Source organism: Sprattus sprattus (genome assembly GCF_963457725.1).
Source record: "Sprattus sprattus genome assembly, chromosome: 15".
NCBI classification, from domain to species: Eukaryota; Metazoa; Chordata; class Actinopteri; order Clupeiformes; family Clupeidae; genus Sprattus; species Sprattus sprattus.
Window position 1 is genome coordinate 22,616,521 of NC_137913.1, and position 19,994 is coordinate 22,636,514.

The 19,994-nt window shown below is 42.8% G+C and overlaps 1 protein-coding gene across 1 annotated transcript; it reads left to right on the forward strand.

Moving 5' to 3' along the window:
* Positions 1-5,511: 5,511 nt before the first annotated feature.
* On the forward strand, positions 5,512-16,742 carry rgmb (repulsive guidance molecule BMP co-receptor b). The gene is made up of 3 exons (XM_080852855.1): positions 5,512-6,037; positions 11,258-11,784; positions 13,614-16,742. Exons 1-3 carry the CDS (start codon positions 5,929-5,931, stop codon positions 14,358-14,360), a joined length of 1,383 nt encoding a protein of 460 aa, XP_080708981.1. The 5' UTR covers positions 5,512-5,928; the 3' UTR covers positions 14,361-16,742.
* Positions 16,743-19,994: the final 3,252 nt, after the last annotated feature.

Sequence of the window (19,994 nt, forward strand, 5' to 3'; positions counted from 1 at the left end):
GATAGTAAATATATGTTACCGAAACCCAGCATGTAGGGCAGTCTTTTCCATTTTACTGAGCTAATAATGGTTGGTTCATATGTCTGGTTAGTAAGTGGATACTTCATGCTCTCCTGGCTTATTGCCTCATATAGGGCTCTGTTTCACTGTGAGTGACACTGGGGGTGGGCCCAGGGCCTGTGCACTCATGTGCCTTGATGTTCCTACACTGGCCCAGCGGCATAGTCAGGCCTTTGTTGGACATGGGCACTGCCCCGGCCTCCCTGCCCCAGCAGCTGTGGAGGGTTGAGTGGCCCTGAGGTTAAGGAGGCCAGTCTACCTTTTGTAGGCTACTCTGAGAGAGGCAGTGGAGGACCACAAGTGCTAGCCCAAGCGAACAATACACACAGCATCAGACAGAGGAGACAGGGAAAACAAAGTCTGGGTTGTGTTGCTTGTTTTTGTTCATCATGGGAAAGTAAAAGATTTCACTGATAGAGAGAAAAGCATTCATTTCAAATGGCCAAAGTGCTCAACCACTGAAGCTCTGATGCACTGATATAGTCTAAAAGATAGTATTAAAATACTTGGTAGGGAGGAAGATCATACACATTCACATATTTTGAGATAAATAGATACAAAATGGCAGTTACAGCAGCATGGATAGATAAAACCCCTTTTGCCAATTGCCTTAATGAAATTGCGTTGTGTCAGGATAGTCCTCCCTGTACAGGGGAAGCTCACACTCCATTCCATATTATGACCATGACATTATTACTTACCAACATATTAGTAATCATTATGATCTGATATAATCAACCATGCTTTTTTCATTCTTAACTTAATTGTCATGAATATGTTTACTATATCTGTGAAAATGAGAGCTTGCCATGGTGTATAATTGACTCATTTTGCAAACGTGTTAGAATGTGTTGAATTTATACATGGTGTATGAGAGAGGAAGTGCTGAAGGCCTATTAAATCACTATATGACTAAGTTTTAAACAAGGCTACTACCCAACCCTATGGCTTTTCATTCAAAAGAGGACCATTCAGTGAAACCCATTTTCATTCCAACATAACACCTCCACAATGGTTTACTGATAATGTTGACATTATCACATTTTCTATCTGTAGTCAGTGCAGTCTGTTTCCCAATGCTTCTGCAATTAATAACAGGAATGCATGTGACCTGGAGCAGAACTTAAGGAATCTCACAAGCATAAGGAATTCCAGGGGACCAAAACAGGATAAATCAATTACTTTTCCCTTCTAGGAAAACAGGAAGCTTCAGCAGTCTGGGCAGACGTCAGCCTCTCGGTTTCTTGAAGATCTGTTTGAGTGACATAATCCTGTTTATCCTTCTCGTCAATAAATACATTACAAACTTCAGTAATAAGAAAAATAATATGTGGGCAGTCATTCTGCAGTGTGCCCATTTAAAGGTCTTCCTCAAGACAGAGAACCCAGACGCCGGCAGCTGAATTTAACCACAGAACTACTTTGTTTTCAAACACATGTACATGTCCCACTTAACCGAGCAGGAGAGCAGGCCGCAGCCGTGGTGAGTGGGAGAGATGCTAATGTGAAGCGAAAGTCCCACTAGCTCTGTTAAATTGTTCCCAACACCTTGCATGAGCTCGGACAGACTCCTTAGTCAGTGGGAGAGGGAGGATTAAAGTCATAAATCCGAAACCTCCACACCTTCCCCCAGCTGTTAGCCTGCCCTCAGCAGAGGGAGGGAGGGAGGGAGAGAAATAAAGTCACGAAGTAAGAGAGAGAGAGAGAGAGGCGGGGGGGTCTGTGTGTGTGTGTGGAAGAGAGAGAGAGAGGGTATGTGTGTGTGTGTGTGTGAAAGAGAGAGAGAGAGGGTCTGTGTGTGTGTGTGAAAGAGAGAGAGAGAGAGAGAGAGAGAGAGAGAGAGAGAGAGAGAGAGAGAGTGGGTCCATGTGTGTGAGAAGGAGAGAGAGAGAGAGGGTCTGTGTGTGTGTGAAGGAGAGAGAGAGAGAGGGAGCGAGACTGCCACAGTCACACTTGATCTCTGTTATATAAAAAGGACACATGCACACATGCACAAAGAAAAAAACATCTGTGTTTCCCCCCACACACAGTATCTACTGTGTTCAGAGCTTTTGGCCGCTGGAAAAGTCAGACAGCTGTGTATCACTGAATAACAACTCAAAAATGACCAACTTTATTATCTTACAGAAGATCTTTACAAATGGTGCTGTGTGGAGTTATTGTTCATAGAATCAGACTCAAGTTTGGGATCAAACTGGTTCTTTCACGTTGGGATTTGGCTTGTGTGGTTGTCCAAATCAAAATGACGGACGGTGATCACCAATTATCCACTTAATTGATTATGAGTGTTTGTTTCTTCACCATGACTCTGGTTCCTTCCCATCGGTTTTGTTTCCTCTTCTTCATAGACTGCAGTCTAAGCAATATTCTCTCAACAAGCCATAGCCTAATACTTCTTATCCTTGAGACCTAGGCCGAATCTCGATTCTTCCCCTTGCCCCTTTTGCTTTGTCTTTGTCTTTGTCTTAACCCTAGCACTTAAGTGTAAGGGCCGAGGGCTGAAAACTTTCCCCTATGAAATGAGACGCTACTCGGTTTCGGGTATGTCACTTGGCGTCGCTGGATAATACAGGATGGTACATGTAAAGCACAGGTCGATGTCTTCAAACAAGTGCTGTCATTCACAGATATCAAACGGAGTTAGCGGATAAGTTATCTGTAGACATGCGTGACTGTATGAGCTATGAAACTAGCGATTTAAAAAAAGTTTCAATTATGGTTGCAAATATATATACGACTGTATAGAGCACAAAACTAGACTGTCGTAATTGTTTTGTGGACGGTACATGTAAAGCACGGATCGATGTCTCCAAAGCAAGTGCTGTCATTCACAGATATCAAACGTAATTCGTGGATAATAAAGTTATCTGTACACATGCATGGAGTCAGGCTAGTCCTAGCAAGCTACCATATAATCCAATGAAGTGGTGGCATACGCGCTAATTGTAACCTAAAACTACCGTTTGAAAGCGTCAGTTAAGACCTACAATACTATGCATAGTTCGTGTAGCACATTTCAGATCAAACCGAGTCATTATAAACATATAAAAAGTTGTGTAGATAGCTTTATTCATGTAAAATATTCCTCGCTTCAAGCAGCCATTTTTTTTTTTTTAAATCCCGAGCTGGTTTCGCTGTGTGCTCTGGGATAGCCCTTGGAGGAGCAAGGTAGCTCTCGGATCAGCTTAAAAACGAGGGCCATACACCACTCAATCTTACCCCTTAATCTTGATCAAATTGGGTATTGAGACACCACTAGCTATCACATGAACGCGCAACTTCAAGGGTAAGGGGAAAGATAAGGGGTAAGGGGAAGTATTGAGATTGGGCCCTAGTATGACACCTGAGGCTCACACCAACTATAACATTTACATTTACACTCACAATTCAGGAATACAAGTCACAAACATTGTGTACAATCTCACATTTGACTATTTACTTCCCCTTAGTAGAGAAGGGCCATTTTTCAGTTGCACAGGGCCATTGTGCTCACGCCAGCACTGTAAACAAACCATCAGTGACTCAAGCTGCTTCTCCCACTGAGCGCCATGCACCTGCTGCTTCATTGTAAGCTGTCTGCATTCCCCAACACCTCCATCACCTTTTCCCCACTTCCATACGACGACCACCACTCCACTTACAACAGACGAATGGCTTTTCCAAACCACTCTTACAGAGCATTTCTAAAACACAGCGGGCGTAATACACACCACATGTTTAGATTAGGAAAAAATGAAAAATGTTGGATGTTAAATGTTCAAATGTGTTATGCAGACAAATGTAGGCCTACTCATAGATGTGGTGGTAGGCCTACTAATGTGTTGATGTAGTATAATGTCTGGTGCGTAGTGTAAATATAAGATGAACAAAAAGCTGTACCTTTTTCTTTCACAGAAAACTATGAAGTTAGGGTTGAGGCTCATAGCCTGCATTTCAGAAGCTTCTGATATTGCGTTGAAGGACGCAGCAGCACACTTCTGAACTACAGTGAATGAAAAGATTTGTAACTCTCCTACTCCCCCACCGGACAGTGAAAGTGATGCTGCTCGACAGCTTATACGGTTGTAGACCTATAAATACCCCTTCTGCTGCAGTTGTCCCATACAGGAAACGGGAATAGGAGTGGCTTGTAAATTCTTTGAGCGTCTGTATTTTCGCTCATACACTCCAAGTGAGGCAGCGAAACAAATTATTATCATTTGTTCACGTAAGGACAGTTGGTTATCTGCGCACGAGTTCTTAGGGTGAATGACCCGGGGAATAAATTGTATGTCCGATGTTAACATACATCAGTGATGGGTTGCTACAAAATAGCATGTTGGTAGATCTTATTGATGTTTTCTTTAACGACGATACTAATGCAATTTCATCAGATTTGACTTTTGCAGGATTTTTGCCGTATGATAGATTTAGGCCTATGGTTTCACCTCGCTGCTTCAGAGGGGTCTCTGGGGTTAAAAAAAAAGGAAAAGGAGAAAGGAAATTGATGAATAACATAGGCTATTACACTGTAGCTAACCTAATCAAATTGGATAAATTGTCTACAAAATCACAACACTGAGCACGTACAGTGTCAGTTGTATCTAAGACACCCGCTTTCTTCAACTGAAAAACAACATTGTGACCAAAACCGATTGCTGCCAATTGAGATGTGCGATTTCATCATGTTTCTTTAATTGCTAACTATTTCAGCCTTCTGTTAATCACCTGCAAGTGAATCTCAAATGCAAAACATTATGTCAGAATATCCTTCATTGCTGCGTATCGTACCACTTCAGTGTGGTGTCCCATTGAGGATTATGACAAGCCGTTTACATGTTCTCCGCCTGATAACATGCTCTATTTCAGCATGAAATGACATGGCAAAATATGATTAAACTAGCAAGAATATGGCCTAATCTCTACATTTGGTAAATGGATAATCTAACTGCAGTAGGCTAACAGGTGTTATCTACAAGAGAAAAATATATTCTGTATAGAATTGAATTACAACCAGTGTTTCACCCTAATGACAAGTTCCAGTTGCAGTATGGAAGAAGTTTATCCTAAATCTGACCATGCAATTTGCTAAGATATTATTAAACAGGTTGATTTTATTTTTCCACAGTCCATAAATGGTGGTGATGACATTTTTAAAAGGACAATTTAAGCCCACTTATGAGCTACAGGGTAATATTAAACAGCTGATTTTAGGCTGCAAATTCTGTTTTGTGTGATAAAACCAAAACATTTCAAATTATAGTGCTATTTTCGCAGATTAAAGTTACCTTTATTAGATCAGTAGCCTACAAATAAGTCCAGATGAAACCCTTAAACGGCTTACCAGAAATTTCTGCTCCCGGGAAAGATATAACTCAATGGGCGGTGCTTGTGTTCTCCATGGGCGTGGTTTCCGCTAAACGAAGGGTTTGGTTGATTTGCAATCGATCAGTTGGAAAAGACAGGGGTAGATTTTCTAACTGTGGTAGAGAAATGTGATGTGCAGCATACGTGTTTGTGCAAGATTGCTACGTTCGGGTTGATGCAAGCGTTGAAACGATTTGCTGTTGAGCGGAATAGTCCACACGGATAGCAAACCAACTTCGAGTTTTCAAACAACATATTTTTTTAAGTGTGTTTTTGATAATTGTTTTCGATCGGATACATATAGAAGTATTACTTTATCTTTGTTTTGCATTTACGAACGGAAGGCGCACAGATCGTGAATCTATTACTGACGATTTTAATGCAATTACGGACCACAGGAAGCCGGGAGTAAAGAAGAAAACAGGAGCGCAGAGGCCCGATTTCTCCGCATCGCCACAAGTCCACCTCTGTTTCTCCTGTGGAGTAGGCTACTTGAGTCTCTCACCACCGCGACCTGGATGGATGGGTATGGGGAAAACAGGATTTTGTTACCGCGGGGCTGAGCGCCTCATCTACGCGTCATCATTTCTCCTGCTGATCCTGCTCACTTTCTCGGCCGTGGTCCAGATAGGTAACTGATATTTCCTCATCGCTTTCGTCCTGTTCTTGTGGTTTTTGCCCCCTGACATGTCAGTGATAACACAACACACCCTGTGTTGAGCATAGCCTATTAGATATCCAGACGCCAGCTACACAAACAAACTACACAAAACGTCAATCCTATTGCTTAAATCATTCTTAAAGAAGGTCCTGAAATTGCAGATCATGTAGATGTAACGACACTGAACTTTGAAAGAGTTTCAGCCGTAACACTATTCCTTCCTACTTTCACGTTCGGCCGGATTCTTGGCTGAGTTCGGACTGTGTTTAGTTCATCTACGATTTCTCACTGTAATAGGTTGTGACTTGAAGGCTAGTTGATACCAGGTTGACAGAAAGATTGAGTTAGAGATAGTTTTGCGGTTGTGTCTGCCCCGATCGTTGCTATCTCATCATTTTAAAAATTGCAACTCTGTTTCCATTCATGGCCTCGATGTAGCCTACTTCTTCGTTCCACACGCCATTCCAATAAGCTAATATGGTTTGCCAAGAAAAGTTACAAAGTCGCAGTAAAGACACACTATCATGTTTTAGAAATGAGTAGCCTAGAAAGGGCACATAGCACTCATCTCAACATTTAGAACTTTGTCTAGAAAATCCACGCTTCTTTTTAAATAATATAATAGCCCAGGCCATATTTCGAAACATGTGGCAGTTACATTTAGTGAAATCTTATTTTGTTTTTCATTAGGATGCCAACTGCAATTATAAGATAGCCTGTAGCCTGTAATAATTAGTCTGACAACCTGTCGTTGTTGTTTAATTTGAGCATTACGACAGCTGAATATGACTCCGAAGTAGCCCACGCCCTTTTGATTTCCTATAGCTTATGAATGCTGATCGATGCCGTCAATCAGCCTTGTTGCATAGAGCAGCCTACTCTGTGGAAGTGTTTCCCAGCTAACTCAACCCAGCAATTATGTTCCTGATCCGTGAATAGGACACTGTTAATTCTAGCCTACACGTTTGGTGGCCTGTTCTCTCTTGGCCCTGTGACAGCTGCTCCACTTCGGGTGTCCTGACCGTTGCCCGTGTTCGCGGCCATCACAAATGAATGGTGGATGGTATGCTGCTGGGTGTCCATTGAGTACTCACACCTTCATAATTCATTTAACATGGATCCCGGGCAGCTGGAGATGATACGGTTTAAGTCACTGAGATGACCAGGCGGTGGTTCTAATCCACGTTTATCCACAGGAAAATTCCCCCTAGAAACTATGTTGATTCAGACAGATTCTTGGGGTGATTTCAAGCATTCAGTAGAACCAGTTTCCAATGTGGATGCACATGTGGTAGTCAGTTTGTATGTTGCTTTTGTTTTGGTTTAACCTTCTTCTTCTTCTTTCTCGTCCAGTTATGACCAGCAACTGTAGCATTCATGCCATCTAAACAATTTAACACTTTTCAACAGCTACAACTTCTATAGACTATTGAATTTGTTCAGGCCATTCAGAATTGGTAAACATTTGTCCAATCTTGTATCTGGCACATGCTTTGAAAACATGATATTGAAATGGAATATTTATCTTTAAAGTGGCATTTGCGTTTAAGTGGTAATATGTTTTTTTTTTTTTTAGAGCTAATGCCTCTTGTAAGAGGAGTTATTGGCGAACCCCTTTGTGTCTTGATCAAATTCACAATTAAGAGACCTGAAGAGATTATACATACGGTAACCCAGGCTTGTCATATTTTCAGTCTGTACTTCATGCCCATCACTTTATCTTAAAGCTTTTTTAATTTGACAGTTAAAAAAAAAGACTAAAACAAGACAAGACTAAAAACATCTGTTGTATAAGAACACAGTCGTAAAGCAACCTTTGTTTGTTATTACTCCTGTGTCCCGGATTAGAGAGGCATTCTTCTTAAATCACTGAATCGTTGAGGAGGAGCACACAATCTCCCCTCACACAGCCTGGATATTGTATGGATAACAAAGGATTGCTGAGGCACAGTGTTGCAGATGTCATTTAGATTCTGAGGCTCATATGGAAGACGGGACGGGACGGGAGGGGGGGGGGGGCTGGAGAAAAGGGCTCTTGCTTGCCTGCTCAGCGGTCGTTAACATTCACTCCTGCACAAGGCGTAGGTCTGCTGACCTCTCTGCCCTGGCCAAATTCCACATCTTGAAATTTCACTCCGCCACACCGGTTGGGGCCCTCCGGAGCAGAGAAGGTCTGCTTAGAAGGCCACCCTGAGAAAATATTTCCAGCTACTTAATTACAACAAGGCCGTGCTGTGTGCTCCGAACGGAATGCCTCAATCATGAAGGAAGAAAACACAAATTAATTTTGGGGGCCTTGAAACAAATACCTTTTGTGTTTTATTCTCTTCAGTTTTTATTGCTGTGCAGGTTTTTATAATCTGCCTGGAACAAGAAGGACAACACCAAGCCCATTGTTCTTGTTGAACTCAAAATTGGAAGAAAAAAAAATATTTTATTTTTAAGCAAATAGCAGAGGTTATACCTAAAATATATACATATAACAACATACCACAAGAGAGTGATTTTCACATATTTTATGTAACCTTCTTGAATGAAACAGTAGTCATAAGCTGATTTTCATATATTAATAAGCTGAAAACATTTGATGAAAGCAATTTCAAAAATGTATGTAACTTAAAAGGATTTTTACCTGTAGAAACAGAGAGTTCCTTGCCTCATTCATACCTGTGTTTTAAGGTCAAATGTTTGAGTGAGTGTTTTGAACACCATCTCATTCTTATATGTGCCTTGGATCGCTCAGTTTGGCACTACGGTTTTTGATGCTAATTCTAAAACCAATTAGGCGTCTGCTATGTTAGTCAAGAGATCTAGCGGCACAGTTTGACAAGGCGCTGAGAAATTCTTGCTCTGCATGTGACGGTTTGATTTTTACACCTCTGCTGCCCCCAACTGGGGCCCTCCTTAGCCATAACACAGGGCAGTTCTTCATATTTACCCTGATGCACTTTTCTTCAGTCTTGATGAGTCAGCCATGCCATGTGGATAGTCTTTTTGGCAGTGCTTCTGGTACGGAGCCCTTCCCGCTCCCCCACCCTACCCCACCCCCAGGTTTGTTTGTGTGACTCCTGTCAGGCCCAAGAAATATCCGGGCAGCGTGCTCCTCACCATGCCGATTTAAATAGGAATGTCAGGTGATGCTCTAATTGTGTCCAGCTGCCCAATGGTGAAAAACAGCTTGTGTCGATGATTTCTGTAAATCTGATTAGATGGAGTGATTTCAGATGAGGTCCTGGTCCGCTGGAGCTGCTTCAGGAGGCCCGGTGTGCGGTCACGTCCTGCTCACACATGTTGGTGATAAAGGTTCTCCAGGCAGTGTCAGGGCTCGATGGCATATGAGGTCACACGGGGCCGCCTGTGTTCTCTGTGAAAAGATCTTCTGTCTCTCTGCAATTTACAAGGCATGCCCACCAAACATGGTTACATCTGCAGTGAGCTTCTTCTGTTTGCTCCTCATTTGCTCTTCTCCGGATAAGTAATCCATCTGACGCCTCAAGGTGGATTGACGAATCCATTGAGATTCTTGCTCTGATAGTGGAATGTAAACACATCAAAGAGGTTCTTGGTGATTAAGACCCTCTCTTGCACTGGCCAGAACTGGAATTTGGCGGCTCGGAGGAAGCCAAAAGTCTGTTGTATTTGAAACCAGGCCTGATGAGGTGTCTTGGACTGAAAGTCAAGATCGCTTTCCCATCCGCTCTCTTTGCCTGATTCAAAGCCCACAAATGATAACATGGTATTAGAGAAGGCTTGGGGTATTGATCGACAGAAAATATTGAATTGGCACATTCTCTTAAGACCATGCAGAATTCTAATGGCGCTATGAAAGATAGCCTGTCAGGCAAGTTTGAAGGTAGATAAGTTCATAATGTACTCTGTTGCATTTGAGTCCTCATCAGGCTGTGGCTTATTGGCAGTAGAAGGCCTGCTTGGGGAGCTCTCACTATTTCAGATGTGAAGATTAAAGGTGTGTTAATGGAAAAACAAGAGTGGCTGTCTGATTTAAAAGGCTCTCTTTTTTGTAATTAAATTAGGACTTGCATTAGGAAGTGTCAGCTGAAGGACTGGATAGAAAAGTGCATGATTATCAATGTGTTGGTCCTCTTAGAGAACCAAGTAGCCAGCAAGCTAAGCTGAGTAAGTAGAGTATTGATACGTTACATTAGGCTAGACATTTTGCAGAGATTCATCAGAGCTACTCAGAGGAAATGTCCTGAAGTGAAACCAGAGCCAAATGAGCAAAAGTCATACTTAAGCCAGGATGAATGTAGTTTAGGCTCTGCCTCTACATGGAAGAATAAGTCTGAAGAATTGCAAGATAAATTTGAGATTTTACACTATGCTCTCACTATGCTACAGCCAGTAGAATAAAGTCCCTGTAGTTTTGTAGAGTGCCTTGGCATTTTAACACAATTACTTAGATTTGACTTTGACTCTGTTGGTTAATATTTTGTGATATATCTGGAGATTTGGCAGTAAACAGGAGCTGTTTTGTTTTGTCCCAAAGCCCCAGAACCTTTTGACCTATGTGCCGTCAAAGTGCTAGATTCTTACCATACCAGGAGTATTGTACGAACTGGGAAAAGACCATGGAAACTTTCAAGGTGCTGGCTCTTCTTTCAGCAGCTAGTCACTGGGAAAGCATCCACTGTTTGTCTCTACTGAGGTGATAGTTTTATTAGGACTTCCTGTTGACCTCATTTTAGTTTCATGACTTTATGTGGACCATGTGATTGAACCTAAATCTCTCACTCTGAATCTGACATAGAAATATCTGCGTCTGATTTGCCCTCTGGACGAAATAGTCAGCTTTAGTCTTGTTCAGTTAGATATTTCCAGAAAACCTGAATGCTGAATGTTTTGGTTTTGCCTTACTTTATTTATGTTGCTGTTCGAACATTATCAACTAATCCTTTATCGCAGGTTTACTGGTATGTGTTTTTAGAATCTTCCAAAAACCAAGTATTATAAATGATTAGAGTACAGCCAAATCAGGGACCACTACTGCGGACGGCACTTTATCAGTGGCCACACCAGCGTAAGGGAGACTGTGATCCCCTTTTGTTTTTATTAAAGCTTAGATGCTAACTAGATGGTTTTGCTGTGATTTATAACTCCACCATGTGTTTGTTTGTTTGTTCCTCTGGCTCCAAAGCCTGCCCCACTCACTTTCTTTTTTTCCTGTTCCAGAGGGAAGCCAAGGGCACACCCCACAGTGCCGCATCCAGAAGTGCACCACCGACTTCGTCTCGCTCACCTCCCACCTTAACGCGGCGCTGGATGGCTTCGACACGGAGTTCTGCAAGGCGCTGCGGGCCTACTCCGCCTGCACGCAGCGCACGGCCAAGAGCTGCCGTGGTAACCTGGTCTTCCATTCGGCCGTGCTGGGCATCAGCGACCTCATGAGTCAGCGCAACTGCTCCAAGGACGGTCCCACGTCGCCCACGCACCCTGAGACGCCCCTGGAGCCCTGCAACTACCACAACCGCCACCTCCACCAGCAGGCCTCATGGATGGGCCAGGGGGCAGGCACCGTGCAGCCCCCCACCTACCTTTTCTGTGGCCTGTTCGGCGACCCACACCTGAGGACTTTCAAAGACCACTTTCAGACGTGCAAGGTAGAGGGTGCCTGGCCTCTCATCGACAACAATTACCTGTCCGTTCAGGTCACCAACGTGCCTGTGGTGATGGGCTCCAGTGCCACAGCTACCAATAAGGTCAGTGATATGTTCCATGCTCAGCGTTCCTTTGAGTTGACCTCACTGATCCGTGCTAAAGGACCATTTATGTATGATGCACAAGATTTACTGTGATTTTATGTATTAGTGAGGACTCGTACCATGTGTTTAAACTGCAAACTCACATTTTCATGTTCAATTTTTATCACAGTGTTCTATAGGCATGCATGTGTGACTCTTATTTGGTTACATGTTATTTGCTTTTATTTGAATTCTATTTTACTACTTTTATTGTTCTGCTTAATAACCATGACAGATGTTTCATTCATAACTGTTACATTTGCATTACTGGTGCTTGTAAATCTCGTAAAAGTGGACCTGATGTTGTAGAGATTTACTAAATCTCTGCCTCAAGTTTGTCTGCTTACAAGTGATTTTCATTCATGTTATCCAAACTATCTTTACACAGAGGTTGCAATATACATGCCTAATTTTGTTATTTAGACAGACACTCAAATGATGTTTATTACCTGAGGTCTTTCGAGGCCAGTGTCCCGCCTGGCTTGAATGTGCACATTTTCAGCCAAATATAGAGGGAGCCATCCACAGAGCAGCGACTTTCCCAAAGTCATATGCATCGCATAAAAAATTGTACATCTGAGGCAGTGTTGCCAGATAACCCAATTTTCAACCCTGACCAAATTTTCACATGTGCAAGCTAAACAAAGCAACCAGCAAAGGCCTTGTGACCAACACTTGTGACCAGGCAGTCCATGAAATCCTAATTTTATTAATGAATACATATAGCATTCACTGTGGTATGACCTGTAATGAATTGAGTTTGAAAGAAGCCTTTGCTGTTACATTCAAGTAAAAGGGGCGGAAGAAATGACCCACACAGGATTTTTTAACAAACAGAGGAATAGCTTTTCTTTCACACTTAATGCAAATAAATATGGCACAGTCCCTCGTCAGTGAGGTAGGTGAGGGGTTTTGTGACCTGGGTGGAAGACGTTTCCTTCACAAAGATGTCTTTGTAGTTAAAATACTGAATTGTTGTTTTCCCCTGAAGTCACCTGAAGCCGTGTAATGAAAGCTTGAGCCTAATGCACAGAGAGACTCAGTTGACCTTGTGACTTGGAAGGTGGGAGACTATTATTAGCCATTAGCACATAATTATTAGCACACACTCCTTGACTGAGGTATTTTTTTCAGATTCTTGCCCCTAATGGCCAGCTAGTCGTCACTTTTCATCCATGTCATCTGGGGACAAAACCGGCATTCATTGTCCTGCTAATGTAACACCACACTTCTCATTAACCAACTGACAGTCTCCCCCCTTATTGGACAGAGTGGAGTTTTTCTCTCACTCTCTTTTTTCCAACCACACATTAATTGAATTTCATTAAATTGTTCTTTGTGCTCAAGCAGCACAATAAGTACTTTGAGGGCCAGTCAGTGTGAGATGAAATCAGAACTGGCAATGTTTGGAATGGGGAAATTTATAAGAGCTTTATTGCTAGCCAGATAAAAAGGTTGCCATTTATGGATAAAGCCTCCGTCTTGCGTGATACAGTTTTTGTTGTACTGCTTAAAAACAACAATTTCCTGTTTGGTTGATCTGAAAAAGTTTCGAGTCGGATTAAGGCAGGGATAATGTGCAGATGATAAACAGAATGCAGTATTTATCCTATTTTCCTATATCCTTCTTGAAATGGTTATATTTCTGCAATCAATTTAAGGTTTTAATCCGTTAATCTTCTTTCTTTCTTTTTTTCTTTCTTTCTTTCAGTGTCAGACTAGCTAGTCATTTTTCGGGTTGGAAATTTCGGGTTGGAAATGTAATAAAATATCCTTTCTTCTTTCAGGTCACAATCATCTTCAAACCCTACCAGGAGTGCACTGACCAGAAGGTGTACCAGGCTGTGACAGACGACCTACCAGCTGCCTTTGTGGACGGTACCATCAGCGGCGGGGACGGCGAGATCAAGAGCCTGTGGGTGATCGAGAAGTCACCCGGGACCCACGTGGAGATCCACGCCGCCTACATCGGCGTGACAGTGATTGTGCGTCAGCTGGGACGCTACCTTACGCTGGCGGCGCGCGTGCCCGAGGAGATGGCCATGGCCTTCGACGAAACGCAGGACCTGCAGCTGTGTGTCAACGGCTGCCCGACGTCAGAACGCATCGACCGGGACGGCCACCTGCCTCTCCCCCTTCAGCTGTCGCAGGCCGGACTGAGGCACCAACAGCATCACCACCAACATAGCCACAACCACAACCACAACCACCACCACCACCACCAGCAGCAGCAGCAGTACCAGCTGCCCAAACCCAACGCCCAGCGGGCAGCCTATTCCCTGGAGGCGGCCATGACCAAGTGCAGCGAGCAGCTAGAGGTGAAGGACATCTACTTCCACTCGTGCGTATTCGACCTGCTCACCACCGGTGACGCCAACTTCACCATGGCGGCATACGACGCGCTGAGGGACGTGAAGGCGCTGCACCCCAGGAAGGAGCGCTGGCACATCTACCCGCCGTCGGGCGCTGTGCAGGGCCAAGTGCTGCCTCTGCTGGTGTTTCTCTCTTCACTCCTTACTGTTTTGCTATGGTGAAAACAAAAACAAAATAAGCTTGCGCAAAACTGTACCATGTGGATCAGGACATTTTTTTATGATGGTACAAGTGAAGCAAAGCAACAACAGATACAAAAGTGTTGATGTATATACTGTGCATAACATGACAGGAGTCCGACTTTCTTGATTTTAATCCTGAAAATGTAACTCTCTCTCATGACTGTAAATTTTGTGTATAATACTTTTTTTTTTCTCCGAAGACCTGGATGTAGTAGTTTGGTGTGTGAATTGTGTGATTTTTTTTTTAATACCTCAAGATAGAGGACGTTTTAACAGAAGCACTTTATTTTTAAATTTTTTGCAAGAAAAAAAGAAAAGCAAAAAGCAAAAAAAACAGAACAAAACAGTGTTTCCCATAAGCAAGCCCAACAACCATGGAACAACTTGGGACAGTCTAGAAACGGTACTAGGCCTCACCACATGAATCAGATGAACAGCTGAACAGTTTTAAATATGAGTGCAATTCGTTATGTTTGAAAGTGAATGGGGTGGATGAACTTGGGATCTCAGCGTGCTTTTCATGCTTTTCATGCGCGCACAACATTTGACACTAACTTCACATGTCCGCACATCTCTGCCCACTAGTGCAAGGAGACGTGCTGCTCGGTACCTGACCAAACTGAGAGGGTTTCCCCCTAGCCCTGTTTGGAAGATGCCCATGAACAATATATCTCACTCTGTCAGTTGTGATGGAACACTTAATTGGAGCCAACAGCAGCAGCAGTATAGCATTTATACCTACTGAGTTTTTAAACATTTTGGGCACACTAACTGGTAGTTTTATGACCTGAATATGAAATTTGTGGTGGTTGACAGTTGTAGGAACGACTATCAGTAGGCCGTGATGAAGAGTGAGAATGATTGGTGGGCAGACATTAATATGGTTTCTAGCTGATCAGCATGTGAACATGCAGGAACCAGTAAACAGAAGCAGAAAGTTCACAGAGATTTCTGTCAGTTGTCACTCCAGAATTATTCTCTCTTACCAAACCCATGTTAGTGTTGAATAAACTGGAATCCAGCAGCTCTCATCTGCTCTCATACAGCTCTCATCTGCTATATCAAGCTTCCTGGTAACAATCCACAGTGTACAAGCAATCACAAAGTCTGGGTACTATTCTTGATAGATCTGTTTGTCTTCACCAATGTCTTCTCTCAGCAAGCGGCACTGACGATCACCTTATGGATGTCGGATGATCGATTAGCTAATTGGTCGATTGGATTCCTTTTTTCTTTTTGCTAACCAAAGATGAACTTACCCGAACCATAGGAGAAACATAGTAGAACACAGAAGTACAGATGAACATTCTTGTGTGTGAATGTGTGTGTGTGGATGTGTGTGTGTGTGTGTGTCCGGTGTGTGAATCCAGGATTTGTTAAAAAAAAAAAAAAAAAAAAAAACGTGTAGAGTTGTGATTTCTTTTATGTTCCGATAGCTCATTTGCATTGATATGAATGTCCTCCTCTCAGTGCAGCTTCCTCTGTCTGTCGCTCCCGCACCCGCTCACCCCTTGCCCCCTCTCTCTTTCTCTTTCTCTTTCCCTCTCTCCTTTTCTGTTTTGCTTTGATGGAATAAAATTCATAGCAACAACGGCAGGTACTGATTTCAAGAGATGAAAGACACTTAAGGGCGGGTTCATGACAATTATGGTTTCCCACATTCTTCCCTTCTCTATCTGTCTGGAGGTCAATGCAACCCAGTTATAGTAAAGTCAAAATTGATGATCTGATGTGTTGACAGCTCCATTTTGAATTTTTAGTAGTCGGGTGCGAGAATATTCCCACCAGGGGCCACCAGTGTACCATCCCAAACTCCCTTTATCACATTATCACCTTCTAAAAAAGACATTGCTACTGTAGATTTTCTTTCTTTTTTTTGCAACTACTGCCAGTGCTGAAGAGCTGCTACCATACTGTGACAAGTGTAATAGATTGTATTTAGAACACTGGGAGTTTGACAGGAGGTCGGTTTTCAGAATCAGAAATAGTCTCTATTTCAATGTGAGGTGGGATATTTATGTCCAGAACAAGGCCTTGGAGTGCAATCAACTGCAAAGTTAAGCCAACATCCTGTGTTAAGCTTTCGTTAGCATTTGACTTTGTGATCTCTTTTGTCGTGAGTGAATATGAGTTTTTGTTTTGTGAAGAGTGACTGCTCAATGGTGATACTTAAATTATTTATAAATGTAGTGTCTTGTTAGAGAAAGTTAAGCTCCATACTCTTTGCTGTTGGAAAAAAATGTTTCAGATGTGATTGTACTGCCACCTAGTGGACCACCATTGTTACATCAGTGTTTTAGTATTTTACTGGATGTGGTGAAGAAAAACTGATAAAAGGAAAACGTGTGTTTTATTTAAAACAATAAATTAAAAGTACAAAATCATTGTTAGTTCTTTTGTTGCATTGTAATTAACATTCACTGTTCATTTCACAATTCACAATCATCTATCAATGCCACTTAATACACAACTTACCGAAAACATTGATATGGACACGGTGCCTGTTTATCATGATTATGACTATGAAATTTCCCAATCTGCATAATTGTGTAGATGGCAAATTGTTATAGGTGATAGTCCACTCTGTGATGGAATTAGAAAACAAATTAGCATTACATTCACATTTTGTGTTTTCAGTGTATCAGGTCCTAAAGACAATCGCCCCACAATGATTGTTTACAAATGCAGCCTATATTTCCTGAACTTAAAGTTTAATGACAGCGAAAACAGTTTGCCAGTGTCTCAAAATGACAACGAAAGACAAACAAATGCACAAACATATAGCACAGCCCCTTCGATAAAGTCGGTTAGTTTGCCTGACACCTGCGAACAGTATCTGCTCATTCTTGGATAGTGTGATCAGTGAGATCAGATATCACTGTGTGCTGCCACCACACCACACCACACACATCTGTGTGTCACCGCTGAACCCAACGTCTCAGAGACACTCCCATCAGCAAAACACACACACACGTCGGGACCTTAGACCCAGGCAGCATCTCCCCGTAATGCTGAATCTGACCAGAAAATGTCTGTGGAGGTCAGTTTCTCTCTGAGGGTGCTCATGAACTGTGTCCACCTTCAACGTTCATGGGAAACGTTCATGGGAAACGTTCTGGAAACCGCAGGCAACACACAGGCTCGTCTGTGAGAGTGGTGACACCATGCATTTAAAGTACCGGTACCGGTTATTTATCACAGATCAAGTCAACACCAGAAAAAAAATCTGTAGTAATACAGCATATGGAAGAAGTGAGAAGAGCATATATAACAGCCTCTTACCATCTCATAAAAGCTTGTGCTGTCATCAGCAAGTTAAAAATTGTGATCTTCAGAAGAATTATCCTGAGAGCCAGGATCATCAGGTGATTTGTCTGCGCTGTTATCCCTGCTGATTGAGACAGATAGGATGATAATAGAGCATATATTACCTGGTGTATGACTGTTGTATGGCACATAATAAACTGTCTTCTGATAGCTTACAGTAGACCACACCAGCCACCAATCATTACCTTTAGATATGCCGGACGTGCTGGTTTGATGTTCATAACACTGGTTAGGCTCTTGTCCTGAATCTGAAAACAGTTCCTCCTTGTCATTTCCAGTGATACATTCCGCAACACTTTAAGGAGAGGTTTGTTAAGTGTTCAGCATCTGCATGGTGACTCACCTGTGCTCTTATTTGGAAATCCAACATATTGCGTCTGTATGACTTTAGCCATCCTTCTGCGGCTCACAAAACAGATGTAGCTCTCCCATTCGCTGGATGCCACCAGTATCACAGACGTGGCGGTCTGGGTGCCGTCCTCGCCTCTCATCAGGTGGTTTGAGGCAGGCTGGGGTCCTCTGGATCCCCCGGAGATCCAAGCCACCTCCAGATCCCCATTCAGGACGTTACCGACCATGCACATCAGGATGGTCAAGCCCCCTTCTGACCCAAACCCATGCCCTGGCAGGTGAAACGGAGGAGAGAGAGTAGCTAGCAGCTCACTCTCTACCTGCACTGTAGAAAGCAACCCATTTAATACAAATGAATTAACATGCTTTAAAACCCTTCACACACATAAGTAGTTGGCTCATACCACAACCCAAGGTAATTAGTCACCAGCTTTTAACTCTACCCTTCAACTTAACATGTTTATCTTGTACCAGGTCAACTGTTGAGTTATTGAAAGGTCTTTCAAATCTATATCATGACACCCCCCCATTCAGCTGTCCGGTCCCGTCCCGCTGGGACGTTGGGACGTTGGCACGTTGGCACTGTTGCCCCCCGGCTCTACTCACTTGTGATGAGTTGAATGGTCAGCAGGTGGAGAAGCATGGTGCTGTGCCAGGCTGACGGCCCTGTGGAATGAGCAGCGCTGTGTGAAGGATTAACCCGCTCTCTCTCTCTCGCTCACGTGACTTCTCACCCGCCACGGAATCTTTCCACTGTCTGTCTGTCTGTGTGTGTGTGTGTGTGTGAGTGTGTCTGTGTGTGTGTGTGTGTGTGTGTGCGTGCGTGTGTTTTTCCCCATGCTGACAAGATATATGGTGGGGGATTTCACCAGAGTAGCTTTCAGTTACCTTTGCTCTTCTGGGCACCTACAGTGTGTATAAGCATCTGGAGATGAATGGTGGACCCCTTAGGGGCAAAATGCATCACAGTGGCAGGAGACAACACCTGGGTCAACATTAACAACATTAACTCCTTTCATTTCGCCACTATTCCACTTTAATTTGAGCGCATAGAAGCAACTTTATGTAGAGGCAGTGGTGTTCAGGATTGTATTTGGTGAAGATGGCAGACAAGTGTGTGTGTGTGTGTGTGTGTGTGTGTGTGTGTGTGTGTGTGTGTGTGTGTGTGTGTGTGTGTGTGTGTGTGCTTGTGTGTGTGTGTGTGTGTGTGTGTGTGTGTGTGTGTGTGTGTGTGTGTGTGTGTGTGTGTCAGAAGGCATTTAAGTTGTTGTTGGCAACTTCTGACAATTGTTATGAATTATTCTTCGATGTTTCTTTTGATATGTTTTAGAAAAAAAGGTTATTCAGACTTTTTAAGTGTCAGGCTGCAGAGCCCTGCAGACACATCTGTGATATGCCTGTCTCTGTTGAGGTGGTGTGGTTGATGATAAGATCGCTAGCTCTCAGAAGTCTGTACACCTGTTGTATTTGCTGGTTTGATAATGCAGACATGTTCACTGCCTGATGAAGTTATGAACACCAGAGAGTCTCAAATAATATTGAGTTAATTAAAGATTTTTAACAGACTAACAAATATGATTTCATTTGTCACAATTACCACATACTGTATGAGGTTATAATGAGGTCATGTGCCAAAGTAGAGTATGGGTATCAACAGCTCTGTTTGAAACATTTAGCTGTTAGGCTCCTGAAATTGCAATGCGGTTTTAGAGAAAGCATCATAAAAAAATAAAAAAAATAGTGGCTCAGTTGGTCAAGAGAGGAGTTGGTCAAGAGAGAAGCTGATCAAGAGAGGTGTTGTTCAAGAGAGGAGTTGGTCAAGAGAGAAGCTGATCAAGAGAGAGTTGGACAAGTTTATTTCACACAAAATGAAAAGCTACACCTCATGAGAGTGACAGCCCAATTTGCATCCCTTCTGCAATTGGATCTTTTTTT

Excerpts from the sequence above, each read along its gene's own strand:
- rgmb (XM_080852855.1), top strand. The coding sequence starts at position 5,929 with ATGGGTATGGGGAAAACAGGATTTTGTTACCGCGGGGCTGAGCGCCTC. Across the intron at positions 6,038-11,257 it reads CTCGGCCGTGGTCCAGATAG|AGGGAAGCCAAGGGCACACC; the intron begins GTAACTGATATT and ends TTCCTGTTCCAG. Across the intron at positions 11,785-13,613 it reads GTGCCACAGCTACCAATAAG|GTCACAATCATCTTCAAACC; the intron begins GTCAGTGATATG and ends TTCTTCTTTCAG.